This window comes from Carassius gibelio, chromosome A12 (assembly GCF_023724105.1).
Source record: "Carassius gibelio isolate Cgi1373 ecotype wild population from Czech Republic chromosome A12, carGib1.2-hapl.c, whole genome shotgun sequence".
Classification (NCBI taxonomy): domain Eukaryota; kingdom Metazoa; phylum Chordata; class Actinopteri; order Cypriniformes; family Cyprinidae; genus Carassius; species Carassius gibelio.
The window spans coordinates 20,740,296-20,759,036 of record NC_068382.1 but is presented as its reverse complement, the minus strand read 5'-3'; the positions used below and the strand labels follow the sequence as shown (position 1 = coordinate 20,759,036).

At 36.6% G+C, this 18,741-nt stretch overlaps 1 protein-coding gene across 1 annotated transcript in view; it reads right to left on the bottom strand.

Moving 5' to 3' along the window:
* LOC128025463 (protoheme IX farnesyltransferase, mitochondrial) overlaps window positions 1–17,016 on the bottom strand; it is a 37,086-nt gene extending 20,070 nt beyond the window's left edge. The window contains exons 1-4 of the mRNA XM_052611863.1: window positions 16,849–17,016; window positions 15,732–15,874; window positions 15,152–15,428; window positions 14,576–14,700 (exon numbers count right to left, since the gene is read on the bottom strand). Of these exons, the coding sequence (XP_052467823.1) occupies window positions 14,576–14,700; window positions 15,152–15,428; window positions 15,732–15,874; window positions 16,849–16,906 (603 nt within the window). The 5' untranslated portion in view covers window positions 16,907–17,016. The remainder of the gene's footprint in view (window positions 1–14,575; window positions 14,701–15,151; window positions 15,429–15,731; window positions 15,875–16,848) is intronic.
* Window positions 17,017–18,741: the final 1,725 nt, after the last annotated feature.

Below are 18,741 nucleotides of genomic sequence, written 5' to 3'. Positions count from 1 at the left end.
AAAGAGGGCATATACATCTGCATTTTAAATGTAGCTGGAAAAAACCCTACCAAACACAGTGAGATGAAGTCGATCCTGCTAATCCTAAAGAAGCTTCGTGAAGTCACATCTGCAAAGATCACAGGAAGGAATTAGCACATGCAGAAGTTAACTAAGAGCTGAAAAAAGAAGAAAGCAGGAGATGAAAGAATCTTCTAGAGGGGATTTCCTTTCAGATTTCTAGATAAGAAAACAATCGAGTAACATACACAGTCAACATAGAACAGGGGTGTCAAAATCAATTCTGGAGGGCCGGAGCCTTGCAGATTTTAGTCTACGTCCACACAAAGCCAGAGCTTTCTCTATCTGATCTTTTTACTCATCTCAAGAAATAGCTGCGTCCACACGAAACCACAAAATGATACTGTATAAATGCCAGACCAATATGTGGCATTGTAATTCTGCCACAGAGATACACTAAAAACGGAGACTTGGTCTATGCTCATAAACCTTGCGCGCGGTATGCAAACAAACATTGAACAATACGTTTATTAAGCTGTGTTAAAATTAGCTAATAAAAAGACAATTGTTCAGTCTTTGTTCATGTTTTGGTTGCTGTTGTGTGATGTAGTGATGTCTGACTATGGGTGAGATATGGGCTGATGATATCATCGTTAAAAAAATATCAGTTTCACTCTCAAAACTCCAGGAAAGTATGCTTTTAGTTCATGAATAAATTAAGTTGTTTTTTATGCATTTAAATAATTAGACATGCTGGTGAAGGAAAAAAAGCGATTCATAAGGCCCTAAACTTAATTTTTGTTACACTTGTAATAAATTGATGTGAAAATGTATACGTTTAATTAATTAGACATGCTTTTTGATTAATACAATTTAATTTAACCATGAAAAAGGAGTGGAGAAAATTTTAAACTGAAAAAACTGAATTTGGGAAAAAATACAACCGATTTCTTAGGGACCTAAAAGCCTAAGAATGTGCATTTGCAAACTCTTAAAATGGGTTAAATGGACACACAACCTTTAAAATGATTAAAGTGGTGTTTGAAGCAGGATAATTCAGTGGTTTGGCCACTCCTTTATGTTTAGAGCTACAGTTAGTTAAAAAGCTTGCTTTTGTAAAAAAAAAAGTGTGCCAAACAACAATCCAGTAACTGTGACAAAGTGTGTAATTATGACTAACTGTACGTTGTCTGTCATCTTGGAATTCAAGAAGAGACTAATCTTAAATAGCTCATCACGAAAAAGCTCTTTAAAATGCTGATAGAGAAGACTTGGCTACACATTAAGTGCAATAAAAAGTCATTAACAAAGAACAAATGCAATACTCTTAAAGGTATTTTTTTTCCCCCAATAAGGTTTCCAGACCAAACAAATCAAATTCTGCAATGCACACTAATGCCACGGTGACATTTGGACAAGTTTTTATAAATCAAGACAAATATTGCACAAGTTCAGTTTAATTATGGCAGGTCAATTGTAGCATATAGCTGTTTAATAACTTCTATAACGAAATGTGTTCCTATCAAAGTAGAAGAAAAAAAATCCAAGTTGTTCTGATCACATAAATCCCAGGTTTTGCCAACAAAGCGAGGTGCAGTCTTCACTCTGGCATTGGCAGTGCTCTGCACGCAACCAAATATTGCAAGTAAAAATTAGCATTCAACACAAGCTTGTGAGTATGGTGCTGACAGGGCTGCTTTTGTTAAATAGTTATGCATCTCAATACTGAAAGTGTTCCTATTGCTGTTAGCTGCTACCTTCAATTTGAAGCAAAGAAAGGTAGACTTAGTAAACATCTAGTTTTAACCTGCTAACACTGGATAACTCTTTTAAAAACAGGCAGAGATTTCTTAATTGATAAACCTCTCACACCAAGAACTCTAGTGTACTCAAATCATATAAATGCTCCTGTGAGGTAAACAAGAAAAATTGCTGCTAAGATAACACATTATTCCTAAAACGATTGAAGTCACTACCCTTAATTTCAAATATCCTCCTATTTTTCCGCTACGCACTATTACATTAAATTGGGGTGTTGTTTAGGTGCTCGGACCAGCATATGGGCTACAAATGAAACACCTATTTTTTAAATCATTTTGTTCTAAGCAAAAACATTGGCACCAAATGGAAATCCCAAAAATAGCAGCAGATAATTTGGTCATGTCTAATACCTGCTCTTCTTCCATGTTTTCAATGGTTTTCAACATCCAAAACCTGTAAACCAGCAAACAAAGACTTTGGCTTCAGAGGGGTTTGACGGCAGTATGATTTTCTTACTTGATGCAATCTTTAAACTAAAAAAACCCAAAGTCAACAACTTGCCGATAGTCAGAGCCAGTCTGCAGATTTTGGGCAGACTGAGTCAACATCTTGAGTCTGACATTTAAGTATTAGAATATAATTCCATCAAGAACATATACATTTTCTTTTAGTTTGCTGTATTCAGAACAACTTCAAAATATGATCGTGTGTGATCCTCAGTCGTTTAATGCATGATACAGAGCTTTTCCTCTATAGCCATTTACAAAGTCAGCAAATGTATGATGCCTTCAGTTTTAAAAATCTGTTCAAAAGTTGTGTAGTTTATTCAAGCCTTAAAATGTAATTACGACATACAGCATTCATGAACATTAACCTCAAAAGTGCATCACGCAACATTCTGGTTGATCAAGGATGATCAAACCTCTCTCCTTATTATGAAGTACAAGTTCCTAATGGACAGAATTGCCCAAGGAACCAGATCTGCCTCTGCATTTGTGGTATTCCTAGTCAACAGAGACTTGCCTTACGTTGGAGTTTCCCCTGATTTACTGAAATCCACTGAATGCTGATTAATTGGTCAACAAAGACTGTGCAATAGCAGCGCCATGTCTAGACCTGTAACCTCTGCTAACATGAACATAAACCGCCTGCCAAGCTCTTCTGTTGTGTTGATGTGTACTCTTCAGAGATCACTGTAATAAATAAAAAGATGATGAAGTGATGAGAGCTGGGTGAGACATCTCGCGTGCGAGGGTGCCAACGCTGTGTGAATCCCCTTTGATCAAACGTGCCGACGATGTATGGCTCCACCTCAAGAAGTGAATCCCCTGGGGAAGGTTTGTTGTCTTTCCTTTGTCAAGATCCGTCTGGTTTTGACTCTACCTGTGTGGCTGGTGACATGCAAAGTCAATGAAGCCTCACAGACAGGCAAACAAGTCTCACATGGGCAAAATACCTAAACCACAAACACAAGGACCTGAGAAAAGACAAACCACAAGAGAACCAATGAACCCACAAATGCTTGAAAGTCTGAATAAATATAAGGTAGCCCAAGACTGACCAAAAGGATCACAAATTGTCCATTGCTCAAGACAACAAAACCCACTATGACTAGCACTTCATCAGAATGCAGGACTAACGCTGTATAAATGTAGCATGCCTGAAGGTGAAAGGCAACAGTTATTGCACAATACAAGCCACAAAAAAAAAAAAAAAAAAAAAAAAAAAAAGGATTTTTTTTTTTTTGGCCTGACCACCAACTGACACTGGTAGAGCAGATTACCCCCTCCAAAAGAAAAACTGTGATTCTGAAGACCTCATAGAAATCGTATCGCCGTGACATGGCATTCATTTGGCATCTGCAACCCCTAACCCATGAAACACTTTCCTCAATCCACAATAAACGATGCAGTACACATTATTCTTGGCTTCTTGGGGAGAAAAAAAGTCATTTCTGAAAAGCAAAAGGGGTTTGGATGATTATCATAAGTTATTTAGGGCTTCACAAATAATGTCTAGTTATGCACGACACATAAGCACCATTATATCTGTGAAAATACAAATGTTGTGATGCCCAAATTCAATTAGCATTTAAAACAAACAGTGGTTCAACTTTAATCAAATCTATTATATATTTAAAGCTATGCATTCATATAATATTTATATAAATAAAAAATAATACAAATTTGAAAACAATAAATATTATACATTTTAAATTACATGAATATTTATAAGCTATATATTAACATCTAAATTTAATATTACTTGAATTCCAATAATGTCAATATCATGAAAATAAGTGGCAACTTTTTGGGGATAAGCTTAGTAATGAGTGTTTCTTCCCAGAAGGAAAGAAGTGCAAGGTCAAAAATTATGTGCAACCTTCAGACTTCATCAAATTGCAGTAGACTAATGCCGTAAACAGCCTGGTTGCTGCTAATGCCGAAAAAAAAAAAAAAGAAATATTCCTAATACGCTTCTCTATTTTTAATATGCAAAAGAAAATGAAACCCAACCCAACTGGTGAACAAATTACAAAATAAAATTTTCTGTGAAAATACCATGTTTTGTGGCTGACATTTATTAAAACAATGCATCGGCTTCAGCACTTAAGTCTATATGGAGCCTGAAGCGTAATACCCCATATTGTACAGTTTGACATGGACTAACACCATGCAGATTGCAGAGACCAGGGAAAATTAACTATTAAACGCCTGCCTCTATTTAAATATTAATTCTTATCCTGAACCCCGTGAAATAGGCCATTGAACAGCCTGTGTGCCACTGTGCCATCTGATCAGAGATTGCCCACTGATTAAGAGTCTGTCTTTTCATGCCACACTCCCCAATGGATTCAAAGCTTACGGCAGAAATGAAAGCGGAGGTGACTCATCCCTATTGTTAAGGAAGAAGTGTTAAACAGGCTCTCAATTTAAGCATCTATTAAATAGGGGGATCACCTTGGTGTTAATCCAATCCTTAGACACGTTTTCACCTCCGAAAAAGGTGGTCTCGCTTCGAGCAGTCATTCGCCATGATGGCAAGAATGCACTTTCAAGGAGCCGGTCACATTGTACAGTGGAACCAATGTGATTACCGACAGGAATAAAAGATTCATAAATAACTGATCCAGTACAGTATGGACCCCTAAACGAACACCATGGGCACTTTCTGGGCAATCTTACCAGAGCAGTCATTAACATTTGGCAGTCTTAGCATACACTAAAATGTCAAAGACAAAGCTAAAAAGGAAGAAGGGGATGTCTTTAAAGTGCTGCTCTTATGCCAGACGGTCTTGCTTTGAGGATGCAACGGCAGTAAAACTACAGACCACAATGCCGTCATGCTGGAGGAATTTGCAACCCGTTTGAAAATGTATCATCTGTCACTGTATCTCATGGGACAACAGATAAAACTTCAGGACGGGGTGCTTCAAAACGAGACAGGCTGGTGTGATGTCTTAGGGGGCATCTGGTTTCAACTTATAGCTCCTCCAGAGGTTCTACATGGCAGCGCGGGACCCCTGATGTGAAGAACGATGGTAACACAGGCCCTGAGAGACAGATTGAGAATGCCAGAGCTTAAACAGATGTCCAGAGAGGGAGAATTTACGATTCAAAACTTTTTGGCCCAAATTAAGATTTGAAAGATGCTGCCAGTTAACATGAGATAGATATAAAAAATAGTGAATTGTAGTGGATAAAGATAATATAATTACAAACATTTATATATTACAAATCTATAAACCAAGCGTTCATGGTCACACACTTCATCTATTAAAAGGAGTTACTAAGCAAGTGTGCACTGGCAACCAAAATTCATTCAGATATATAAGATCTGTTTCTGTAAGGGTAAATACAATACACAAAACAATTTGTAGGCTACATCAATGTTAGATTTTAATGACAGTCATCAAAACACAAAGATATTCATTCCTTCCAGATATCAAGTTTTATGTTCCAATATTTCCCTCCAATTTTCCCTCTTGTTCTCAATCGGTTACACTACATTGCTTCTGAAGCAGCCACCCTACGCATTCAAATATGGATTTAAAAAATGCATGGAAACTACAATCACTCTTCTGTCTATGTCACACATGATTAAAGGTGAGATGCCTGCAGTCAGAACAAGAAGCCATTTGGGATAGTGAAGGCCTTCAGTTCTCGTATCTACAGGAAAACATATGTAAAAAAACAAAACAAAAAAAACATTCTGTGCTGTCAGATATGGAGATGTGATTACTTGGCTGCCTTGTGATGGGTGCTGTTCTTGTTAAGGGCGTCCCTGAACCAGGACGTTTTCTTTATAGATTAGGCATTAAAATTTCATAGCAGGCCTCATTAGAGAACAGCAAATCAGTCAGAATTGGTACAAAAACACAATGACAAGCCAATGTAAATCCTCTTTTTAATCAAATCAGCGATCGTGTGAGAACTATTACTATTAACATTATTACATGAAGCAGAGACAGAGATGTTGGAGCACTTGTACAACCCTGATCAAACGCAGAACACGGGATGAATTAATGTTTTACAGAGCCATAAATTACTTCAAAGGGGTGATTTGATACGCCGCTTCACAAAGTCATGCTTTTAAATCTGCATCTGAATATCTCTCGAGAGCTCCTCATATGAAGTAGAAGGTGCAGAACCTCCTGAAGGTTTAGGCCATTATATATCAGCAGGGAATTTCCAAGATCATTTCAACATGGAAAGCTCAGATTTAACTATGAATACGTTTAAATGTTTGAGACTATTAACGTCATTACAAAAAATGTTCAAAAACTACATTTAAGCTACTGTGCTGGGATAGGGCTATTAAAAAGATTAAATAATGCAGTATAATTACACTCAGGTTCCATTCTGCTCAGACCTTAAACTTGTTCAAGAGACGAGATTATTAATACTCATTCTGCTATTGTCCAAACTAAATCTATGCAATTATGCAAGGTTTCTTAAGCCTGTCTAGTTGACTAGTCATTCAGACAACCCACCCACTATTTGACTAAAACACATCCCTAAAAAAGGCAGGCACAGAAAGTGAGGTGAGGCATAGAGAAGGGGTCAAGGAACTAGGTGTGCTTTGCTTCAGCTTGTCAGACGCATGCCATCTTCTGACAAACCACCGCACACTCACACAAGTCTATCCCAACAGGAGATATGAACCAAAACCACCACTGAAATACCAGGACAGGATTTACAAAAACAACACTGACTTGACACTTCTCAAGAAAAAAAAAAAAGCAGTGGGAAAAATGTCCTTGATGGCAAGATTCTGCACAAGTAGTGTTTTCTTTGCTGTGGTCCCTTCACCCGACAGCTGATTTCTAACCTTCAGTTTGGGGGAAAAGCCTCTTTGGACCCAATTATTCAATTAAGGTGAATTCAGTGTAAAGTTTTTATTGCAATCAACAGAACAACCATGAAACTCTACTTAAGCTGACCTCAAAGCTACATAATTACAACAGCAGATTAAGACATTATAGAGCAGTTGTTCTCAACTGGTTTGGCCATGGGACCCACATTTTCCCATGTTCATCAAGCCACAGCCCACTTTTTAAGGAGATACATATATATGCTGCTTAAGCTGTTGTGTTCTTTCACATTGTTTCTAGATTGTGTAGAGTGATCAGATGCATTTTAAACATTTTCTTAAAGCTTAATTGGCCAAAAAAAAAAAAAAAAAAAAACACACACACACACACACACAAAAAAAGGAAATTTCACTATTTTTTGATCCTGACACAAAATGACCAGCTAATATTAATTGACTATTCATATCAGCAGCACATGTGAAAATGAGTACTAGTCAGGCAAAATCACTATAATACTAATTAGATTATAAGAGCAGACTGATTGTTATAAAATGAAGGAAGAAGCACTTCCAATCATTGCATTCTTTTTAGCAATGGTTAGATCCAAATTAACACGTGCAGCCATCATCCCTTTGCATCAAAATTGTTTGCAGAAGAAAAGGTGAACGCTACCATGAGTCCTATGTTGTGCCAACAGTGAAGCATGCCGAGACCATCCATGTATGGGGCTGCTTTTCAACCAAAGGAGTGGGCTCTCTCATTATTATGGTATCAAAACGTCCTGAAAGAGTGACTTCTTCCAACGATCCATGAGCAAGTTGGTGATGATCCATGCATTTACCAGCATGATGGATTGATTGGTAGAATACTCGATTACTAAAATATTCGATAGCTACAGCCCTACAACAGAACATTGTGTCCCTTGGCAGAATGCAGTATCATCTTTGGCTGGCCATTGCTAGGGGATTCTGGGTTTTTACAGCATTCCTGACAGTTTCCAAACAAGGTTACACTGAAATAAGAAACCACAAAATTGCAATGTGACTTCAGGAAATACTCAAAGGAACCAAAGGCTAAAAGCTACATCCGCTGATTCCCTGGCCTGTCATTCTGGTCTCAAAGTAAATCTCACCCCAGTCACAAGTAAACACAAACAGAGAAGTACTCAACTGGCTCCTGAGATACCTGCCTGGTGTTTGATGTTCAAGCCGCAGACAGCAAAGCATAAAGGGATCCACCTTAACTTTGATTTGTTTGTCATATGTTTAGTGGACTCTACAAGTTTGAAAAGGATCATCTTTGATCATGGAAAACCGCAAGGGGGTGGCAGGGATGCTTTATAATAGGGAGAAAAACTGGCACCACATCTAAGGACGTCATTCTTCTTTTATTTTCCTCTCTGGAGTTATAAAACCCCAAAGGAATGAGTTAACAGCAGGGATCAGTTACCGTCAGGTATGGGTGTGCCCAAGACCTGTCACATTACACAAGATGAGTCAGGAAGAATGAGATCAGAGAGTTACTACTACAATGATCACATGGCTTGTGATTTGTGGCAGCGTTCTATCAGCTGCTGGCTTTTACTGTGAAAACAACAAAAACAAAGCTGGTCTTCACATCACACAGATGGAACCCCAAATTAAATGCAATGCAATCAGAATGGCTTTCATTAGCCGTGTGTAATACAAAACTGTGTCAGTAGGGTCTATAAGCACCAGAAATTTGTCTTCGTACAAGCCACAAGCAGATTCGATGGCAATCACGTCACAGTTTCTGCATGCATACACAGCTCTAAGACTTCAAAAAGTGCTTGATGCTACAGGAACAAAGAGACAGAATGTATACAATATGTCAGTTATTCTGTTGGACTGTATTTGCACAGCGTAAACAAATCTACCATCAGGAGCCCAGAGAAATTTAACCAACACTTACAAATACAATAATAAACTCTGCATTACAATTTCTAGAGGAAGAAGCTTTATTGCAAAGCAACTCCAAAGTGACATTTTAGCTTTTTTTTATTATTATTAAAACCCATCAATGTATTTTGCATATGATTTTTGGGCAGTATGGTTGTATAAATGCATCAGTTGGTGAAACTGTTGCTAAACCATCGACCTATTGGACCCAAGAGACACGATGCAAGAGACACGATAAAAACTTAAAACCTAACTTTATGTCCAATTTCCAATAAATTTAATGAAATTAAGTACTTAATTCACCTGATAATCCAAAACTATGACATTACCATGAATGACTACTAGGGGTGGCATGGTTCGCTGAAAAAAATCCCAGAACCGTTCGGTTCACCACACAAGGTTCGACGCGCACTGGGACCGCGGTTCAACTTAAATTAATCTGTAATATGATTTAAGTAAAACAAACAGGGTTCATCCCACACATTACAACAGCGATGAGAAAAAAAACCCCAGGACAAACCATTCACTCTTGATCAATATGAATGACTTATGCTAGAATATGAGCAGTCATATATTCCATCATCATCCCGGGTGGTGTGACCTGAACAGCACACGTTAATATGTATTTAAACTAAACTAATTTAAGCTCAGTTCAAACATTTAAAAGCTAGAGGACGCAAGCTCGCGCGCGCAGTGAAAAGAATTGTGCATTCGCTCATCCGAAGCGCGCAAACCCGCGCCTCAGAACATGCGCAAATATTAAGCTCTCTCTGAGTATTGTTTAAATGGACAAATTCAGACAAAAATTATGTAAAAATACCAATTTGGGAGGTATACAGCTGGTGGAATGACCTCCCAATCTCAATTGGTACAGCTGAATCTTTGCTCATTTTCAAGAAACATCTAAAGACTCATCTTTTTCGACAGCAATACTGGACTTTTCATTTATAAAAAAAAAAAAAAACTGGCTATGCGTTCTATACTAGACTAACTGAGACTTGTCATGGCACTTGTATACTGTTGTTGTTCTCTTGTTGACTTGACTGCTTCTATTGTTCTCATTTGTAAGTCGCTTTGGATAAAATGATTAAATGTAAATTAAATGTATCCTACAGCAGACATAGCCGGCTGACCGTAGGCCTACTGTATCAGTGCATTCTCTTAAAGTGACAGTCTTTATGTTAATCGAACAGACACAACAAAGATATCACTCACTGCTCTTGATTAAAAAGCTTTTATAACTTCTATATCTTTACTGTATTTATCTGTGCTGTTGCTTGTAGTTGGATAGTATATACTTTTTTATTAGAAAATATAGTTTTTCTATAAACATAGCACATACCCAATTGTACCGAAAACCGTGACTATAAAACCGTGAAACAAACCGAACCGTGAAAAAGTTGATATATATATTATACATACATATATATATATATATATATATATATATATATATATTTATTAGGGCCGGGACTCGATTAAAAAAAATAATCAAATTAATTAGAGGCTTTGTAATTAATTAATCGAAATTAATCGCATTTTAATTGCATATAAATATTTGATCTGAGAACAGTGCGAAGTAATTTTTTTCACATGGATTTATAGTATACCATTTAATAATGACTGAATACATAAGCTTAAGCAACAAAATTGTTTATTTTTGTTCAACCAAGTCTAGCAGACCAGTGCAATTTTTGCCATTAAGTGTAGCAATAGCATATTTAGAAACAATTTAGAAATAGTACATTTCAGAAATTCAGGTAGCTTATAGGTGCTGGAACCTTCTGTAAAGTGTTTTTTTAAGTAATACACTATACTGTCAATTACATTCAGAACATTGGAAACCCTGACTATTAGAAAACATCTCTCTGTTGCTTCAGAGGCCATAACATACTAAGTCCAACTCTCAATAACCTTGGCCAAAACAATAAAGAGTTCAACATAAACTGCAAGTTGCACCAACAAAATAATACATAGTTCAACATAAAGTGTAAAGTCCACGCTAGCTGCTATATGTTTTGCGTTGAGGTGATACTTGAGGTTCGATCATGTGCTGCGGTGATATGCGAACGCTAGTTGGTGCTTCAGTATAATCGGTCCGCCGAAACTCATCCAGTGGGAAACGTTCCGCGGTGCAAAAATAAGTTATAAAAAATGCGGCAAATTTTTTTCTGTAACTAATTAATCTTAATTAATGCGTTATTTTTTGTGTAATTAATTAATCTCAATTAACGCGTTAAAGTCCCGGCCCTAATATATACATACATATATATATATATATATATATATGCACAGTTAAAGTCATAACACTCATAGCGTGATATATGATTTTGGTCATACCACACACCCCTGCTGTTAACTATGACGCACTACTAAGGCTGCAGTTAAATGTGTAAACATCCACCACGCAAAAACCAAGGCTAGACACCGACTCTTTCAATACTGTACGTTTCCATACATACATGTGAAGTGAAGAGTCCATGCAAATGCAGACCATTTCCCACAAGAAAGCCGGCACCACGGTCAATGGATTAAAAGTCCTATGAAGCCACAGAAAGTCTCGGACTGAACTTTCAGAAACACTTGCGGAAGTCGCAAGGCCATATAGACAGTACATATCGGAGTAATGCATTAGAAATATCCAAGTTCCACTTAAAACTAACATCTGATACCTGTGCTTCAACAAGCTTTTTGTCATATAAAAGCACATGTGATTGATGGACTTGTTCTAAGTAATCTTTCTTTCCCCACTGTTCCTGTTCAGTTAGAACTTCAAAGACGGCACATCAAACACAACAAATTTAGAGAGCGCCCATCTGTCCGCCTTCACACGTGCCCTGTTCAGCCGTTGCCTCTGCCTCTTATACCTTGTCTCCATTTCATTGTTAAACACACTTAAAAACCAGGTGAACCTTGATTTTAAATTGTGCAAAGATGTCAATTATAGCTAATCAACCTTTTCTTCATCTCAAGGACTTCAAAAATGACTTGGCTTCTTTGGATGTAAGATTTCTTTAAACATTTCATGCCTATCCAAGTTATTCCCCCATGTTTAACTCATCTATAAATTACTCATTTAGTATCAATTGAAATATGCAGTCTGTTGTAGATTTCAAATAAATGCTACTCATTTGAACTTTTTATTCAACATACAAAAAATAAAAATAAAAATGTTTCCACAAAAATATTAAGCAGCACAAATGTTTTCACCATTGTGACACTTAAAACTGGAATGACTGCTAAAAAATTAGCTTTATCACAGGTAAAAATGACATCTGAATATACATTACAAATTAACAGTTATTTTAAATAGTAATAATATTCCAGTACATTACCATACTTATGAACAAATAGGCCTAAATCAGGCAGAAGTGGATAAAATGTGGTCAGAACACACCTATGCGATTTAGGCCCATCACAAAAAAAGGTTAGCAATCAGTTATGAGATGTCTTATGAAGTAATTTGAATGGTTGATGGCATTTACGCCCAACCTGAAAAGTAAATATTTGCTTATTCGTTTCTGCTTCATCTTGGCCTAAGGTTTGAAATGCCACTACAGAGTAAAATGCTCCAAGTCTAGGATCATTCTGTTAAAAATTGCTTGGCAGGTAAACCTAGCCATTGGGGCTCGACCCAGTGCTGTGAACATGACTTTTACAGGCCACACCTGTGTTTTGGTCAAGGAGCTACAGGCATTACGAATACAATGGGTTGATGCAACAGTCTTCAGTTTGTTCTAATACTCTTTAGTCACGAAGAGCCTTACTGCACAGAACATGCTTCGCTTGGAGCAGAAAGCTGATTACGGATTGAGCAAATCAGAGCATATGTGCACCTCTCGCTCTCTGCTTTTTTCTCATTCTAGCTCAGCGAATGCTTTCATCTGAAAAACATCAGAGTGGCACAGCTAATTTGGCCTAATGTATTTTTTTAGATGCACAGCAGGAGAGGAATGGACTCTACAATTGGCTCACTTAAGCTCAGATTTCTTTTCTTTCTCTCTAATCTAACGACAAAGTGCACTGTGAGAGCTCATATCGAGTGCTTGTGTCTCCTGTTTGTGTAAAACACAATGAAACTCTGCTGGCCATTGCAGGACTCACTGAAGTCAAGCCAATGCAGCAATGAGACTTCATCCATCTAGCTGTACACAAGCAAAACAATAGACAAATCTACAGACCGCCAAGTAGGCAATTACTCTGGCTGGAATGCTTGTGCAGAGTTGAGGTTAAGTACCAAAACTATCGGGTAATACATTTCTAAGCATCTACAACTGGATTTGTGTGGTCTGCATCAACACATCTAGCCAAACTCAGGTCATCACATTTTTTAAGATGTCAGATGCCTACTTTTGCAATCATGGATAATAAGCCATGGTAAAAGCTATAATGTAAGTACAGTTAGTTCTCCACAGTACTCAGCCCAGTTCCATAAAATTCAGTAGGTTGATTTCAGAAATTACTGAACCATTCACATTAGGCTTGCAACTATGTTAATCTCATGAAAACTGAATCTCAAAAAGAGTACATATGCATGGAGTACCAGTTCTGCCCATGCAGAAGGTAAAGAGTGAGATTTCGGATTTGTGTTACCATATAAATATAAACTATAAAAACGGAAAAAACTATTCAGAAACATTCATTGTTGTAGCAGAAAAAAAAATATGTGCTGGTGTGACCAACTGAGAAAGTTCAGTCAATATTTTTAATGATGATCCATTATGGCATAATGTTTCATGTATATGCACACTGTATAAAGAAATTTGGTAGTTGTAAACATGTTACAATGGTAGACAAAAAATGTAAACAGACTGTGGTCACAATTATGAAAATTGGAAATACTGATATAAACTTCTTGTATTTTATATGTACAATAAGCAGAATAATTGCAACATAAAAGGGAAAAAAGTGGAGATAAGGTTGGAAAGCATAAAGCTTGTAGTATCAGAATGCCTGTCTAATAGTCAAATCTGAAGCAAGACGCAACACGTTATGATAGCGACATCTCCGAGAGTCTGACTGACCACAGTTAAAATTAAACGATAAATTAATGAGCGATTGTTACAAAATTGTGCATCAACTACCCTAAACACAGAAGCTCTAACGTGTGTAAGGTGCTAGAACAGACCTCACTGGTTCTCCCACATCACACAAGCACATTTGAGCTTCTTATTTTCCTTTTAATTTCAGTTAAAGACTTAAAAGCACACACACACACACACACACACATATATATACACAAGTATTGTATTATAAAAATAGAAATATTTATGTTAATGTATCATAGCATATGCCAGTAATCTCAAAATGTCCAAGTTCATGGTGATTAATCAGTCGTCTTTGATTACTCAGTCACAATATCCAAATGTACAATGAATTTCAGATCTTAAAGTACACAACATCAGACATGCACAGCTTTTAATACACACACACACACACCCGCGTGTGCACGGTGAAGTGGTCTAACACTTGCTAGCTTGCTCCAGCTGGATGTCAGATCACTCCGCTTCGTGATGTGTTTGGTCCAGTCACGTTCTGCTGGGTGTGAAGTTATTTTATGAATGTGCATGGGGTGACTGACCTGATTGATGGAATTGGCTGTACAGGAAGAGAGAAACGTTCCAACTGAAGCCATCAAAAAAGTGACAGGGTCAAAGGGCACTGGAGCCATGGCATAGCCAGCAGCTGCTGTAGTAACCACAAGAGCTACAGAGAGAAAGAAAGAGCGAGGTTACAAAGTAGCTTATTGATTTAGTATAAAAGGCAACTTCAGTTTCTCAAAAAATGTAATGACAAAAGAAAAAGAAAAATAATGAACAAATAACTAAAAATAATGATAAAAAAACCTGGAATGCTCACCACATAAAATATCATCCTTTTCCGAAAAAGCTAAAGAAAATTTAAAAAGATGAAAACTGCCAAAGGACTGGGCTAAGACTATTTTTTTTAAACTGATTACATGATTAACCGTAAGCAACTAAATTTAATAATCTATCACTAGACAAGTCAGTTTTTTTTTTTTTTGTATCACATTTGACTTTCCATGAGCTTCACGATCAGCAGTTTAGCTTGGATTACTGCATAAATAACTACAAGTTTAACTAATAGTATCTTACATCACAATGTGACTTTCATTCATACAGAATACATATCATACCTGTTAATTTAATTTTGGAGAGACGTGCGTAAATCCCTGGTAAATCACTGTAGTCAACTTTCAACTCCTTCCACTGCCGGGCCTCCAAGCGTGCTGCCCTGGCCGCTTCTGGTTCAGCCTGGTCACATGACGGCAGCACAGTACCTGGTTGAGGCTTTAAGGCTGGGATCTGCTGAATGTGACTGACTACCGAATCATCTCGATCATCCAGCACAGAGGCAACGGGCTCCTGCTTGGGTCCCGCTCTCTGGCAGAGACCACTGCTGCTCTTCACATACTGAGGAAAGATGGAAAAAATATGGTTAAAACATTGAATATCTATTGGACTGATTTATATATAAATACTAAAATATCCATTGGACTGATTTATATATAAATACTAATTTAATTTGCAAAAATTCAAAATAAATAATATCCTCCTGCAAAAGTACTGTAAGAGAGTTGGATCAAAAAAAAGACTAGATAATAATTACAAATATCAAACATCAGCGTCTGTAAACAGATCATTTTAGAGCTGAATTGCCTTCGTCAGTGTATTACTGGTTCTGGATGCATAAAGGCAGCACTTCACAGCCTATACCTGTCTCTTGAGGAAGCAGAAATGCTGGAACGTGATCCATTCTGCTTGATTTTTCCTGCAGAGTTGAATCAGACTGCTGACGCTCATGTGACTTCTAGATGCATTTGCAATGAGCTTCTGCTGCACACTGACACCAAGCAAACCTTCAAAAAGAGAAGACAACATTCAATGTTTTGCTTTTGCCACATACAAGAACACCACCAGCAAAAAACACAATGAGAAATATAGATTTTTTATATATATATATATATATATATATATATATATATATATATATATATATATATATATATATATATATATATATATTAAATAATATTTAATAAAATAAAATAATCAGTACTGGAGTACAATAAAATAACATTAAAAACGCAATATATAGAATATACACGAAAATGTATTGCCACTTCATGCGAAAACATCATATCTGCTAACAATGTTTTAAGCTCTAATTGGCTTTACCTGAGTACAACAATACCTTTTGGAGTAATTTTTAAAGTGAGAAAAATATGAAGTTAGACCGAAAATGATCAAATACATAGGATGTGCATTATCTGTATTAATTCCATGGTCATTGAAGTGTATCACTATGTCAAATCAACTAAATTTACTTAACCTAGAGAGAGAACTGACAACCTCCCTGTGACGTCATGCCAAACAACACATGGCTTCAAATCAAATCTGACACCTGCAGTACTCATGATGACGGACACAACACAGCAGTTTTTCAATTATAATATATATATATATATATATATATATATATATATATATATATATATATATATATATATACACACACACATTGTATAAATATATTTCAATTATACGTAATATTCTATATCTCTGTACACAATCACAAAGCTTATATATATATTTCAAATAATGTGCATCGCAAGTAAAATTATGATTTGCCGAAAGCAAAATGTGTACAAGTAGTTACTGGGACCACTCTGAAGAACAGGTCCGTGTAATGTAACTGTTGATATTTTAAGGTCATACTGCTGCAGTAGCAATTCAGTGGCTAGGCTAACCGACTAGCAATTTCTTGAAAATGCAACCCCGGAAAGAGCGAAAGCTCACATACGCTTCATTAACATAATATAATTAGTAATACCATAACGCGGAAGGCATTTCCAGACTCCCGTCAGCCTGCTACATGGTGTTTTGTACATGTTCTTCAAGCGAATGACCGGCTGCCGGTGAGTCCCCTTCACATGTTGCAGCGCGCCATCTTGACCTCGCTCGCGGAAGCGAAGTGTTTCCTGTGACGTGTTTCCTGCTGGCTGTTGTAACAAAGTATAGCACGAATCTTAAGTTATAGAAATTTGACAATCCTATGAAACTATCTGAACTGTTATTAACAATAAAGAATAAACTCAATGAAGGAAAGAAATAAATGAACGCATTGAAAAACGTGTTAGACATGTGAACAACAACAGTGTGAGAATTATTATAAGCTATTTGCCAGCACATGTGGCCTTGTCTGATTTGATAGATTATTATTCTCTTTTTAATTCTTAACTTATTCTGCAATAACGATGGAAATGTTCACAAGCTTTATTTTAGTCAAGACTCTTCTGAGTTTCAGAAACAACTTGATTTTTTTTTCAAAATATAAAATACAATAGATATACTTAGCTGTAATTGTCTTCTATCTTATTGCATGTTTTGTATGTGATTCATAAGTTCCTAATACTGTTACAGTGTTTGCAACTTCTGATAACCCAAAATACAAAGAGATGATTTAGCCTACTTTGTGAGATACTGTTCATGTTATCTATTAAAGATCTCCTAAGAAGAATAGACATTCCTTATGATGCTGCATATCTTCCCCAAGTATTAAAGGTCTGATGGTTGAAACCTGCCATCCAAACCCGTTTCCCTGATTCATCCCATTCATTATGGCCAGCACTCCCATCCTCTCCTAGCAGATTACATGATCTAATCTCACCCCCTATCCAAATGCAACCCTGATAAATGTCAGCAATGCCCAGCGGTATGTTCTAACAGCCACAGATCATAAGCTCTATTCAGCTCCCACAGACAGGAGTTGTGCAACAAGACGAGATTGCAGCTTTGACCTTGTGAACTTTTGTTGAGAGCTGTTTGATTTGAGGTGCATGCTATTGTGTTAGTAGGATTTGTCTGACTTGAAATCACACAACAAGAAAAGACTAAATGAGCCTGCAGCACTTTACAATAGTATAGACTCTTTGTGTGTGTGTGTGTGTGTGTGTGTGTGTGTGTGTGTGTGTGTGTGTGTTGAGATCTTGTGCATGTATATAAATAAAATACATGCATTTACCTATTTAAAGGCAGTGTCCTAAAAAATTTATTTGATGTTTAATTTGTAGTTGTTAGCATTTATAACTAAGTGACAGACAAATGTACGGCTGAATTTTATGGCTGGATTGGGACAAAAAAAACTGTTGTTGTTGTTGTTTTTTTTTTTTTTTTTTTTTTTGCATTTTTACAGTTGTTGTGTAGAAATGATTGAATTGTTCAAAAGTCATGCCTTGTATGTCTTCACTGAAATAACTTTAAAATTACTTAAAATAAGTCTAAATTATTCACTGATAGCTCATAATAATATATAAAAATTATAAATTACGTATTTGACCTTATGACGAAGTACAGAAAAGCCTCAGTTCAGCCGGGTTCATTGTTGTTTTGCTCCCCAATTTGCAACAATTCATATAATCTGATTCCCCAAGAATAACATAATTTGTGTGCTTGTTGACAATGCACTGAACAGAGAAATTAGAATGGGAAAATTTGATCAGGAAATTGTTTGTTTATTATAATAATGTGCATAGTGAAAAATCTGATGGGACACTTGCACATTATCGGCAATAAATATTTGTTTATAAGAAGAGACTGTAGAATGCGTTTAACTTGAATTGACTGAATTGCCTTCGAAAAGACAATATGGTAAACATGGTTCTCACTAAGTCCTCAAGTGTCATTTGTAAACAAGGATGCTAATCAAGAATGCTTACACCCTTTG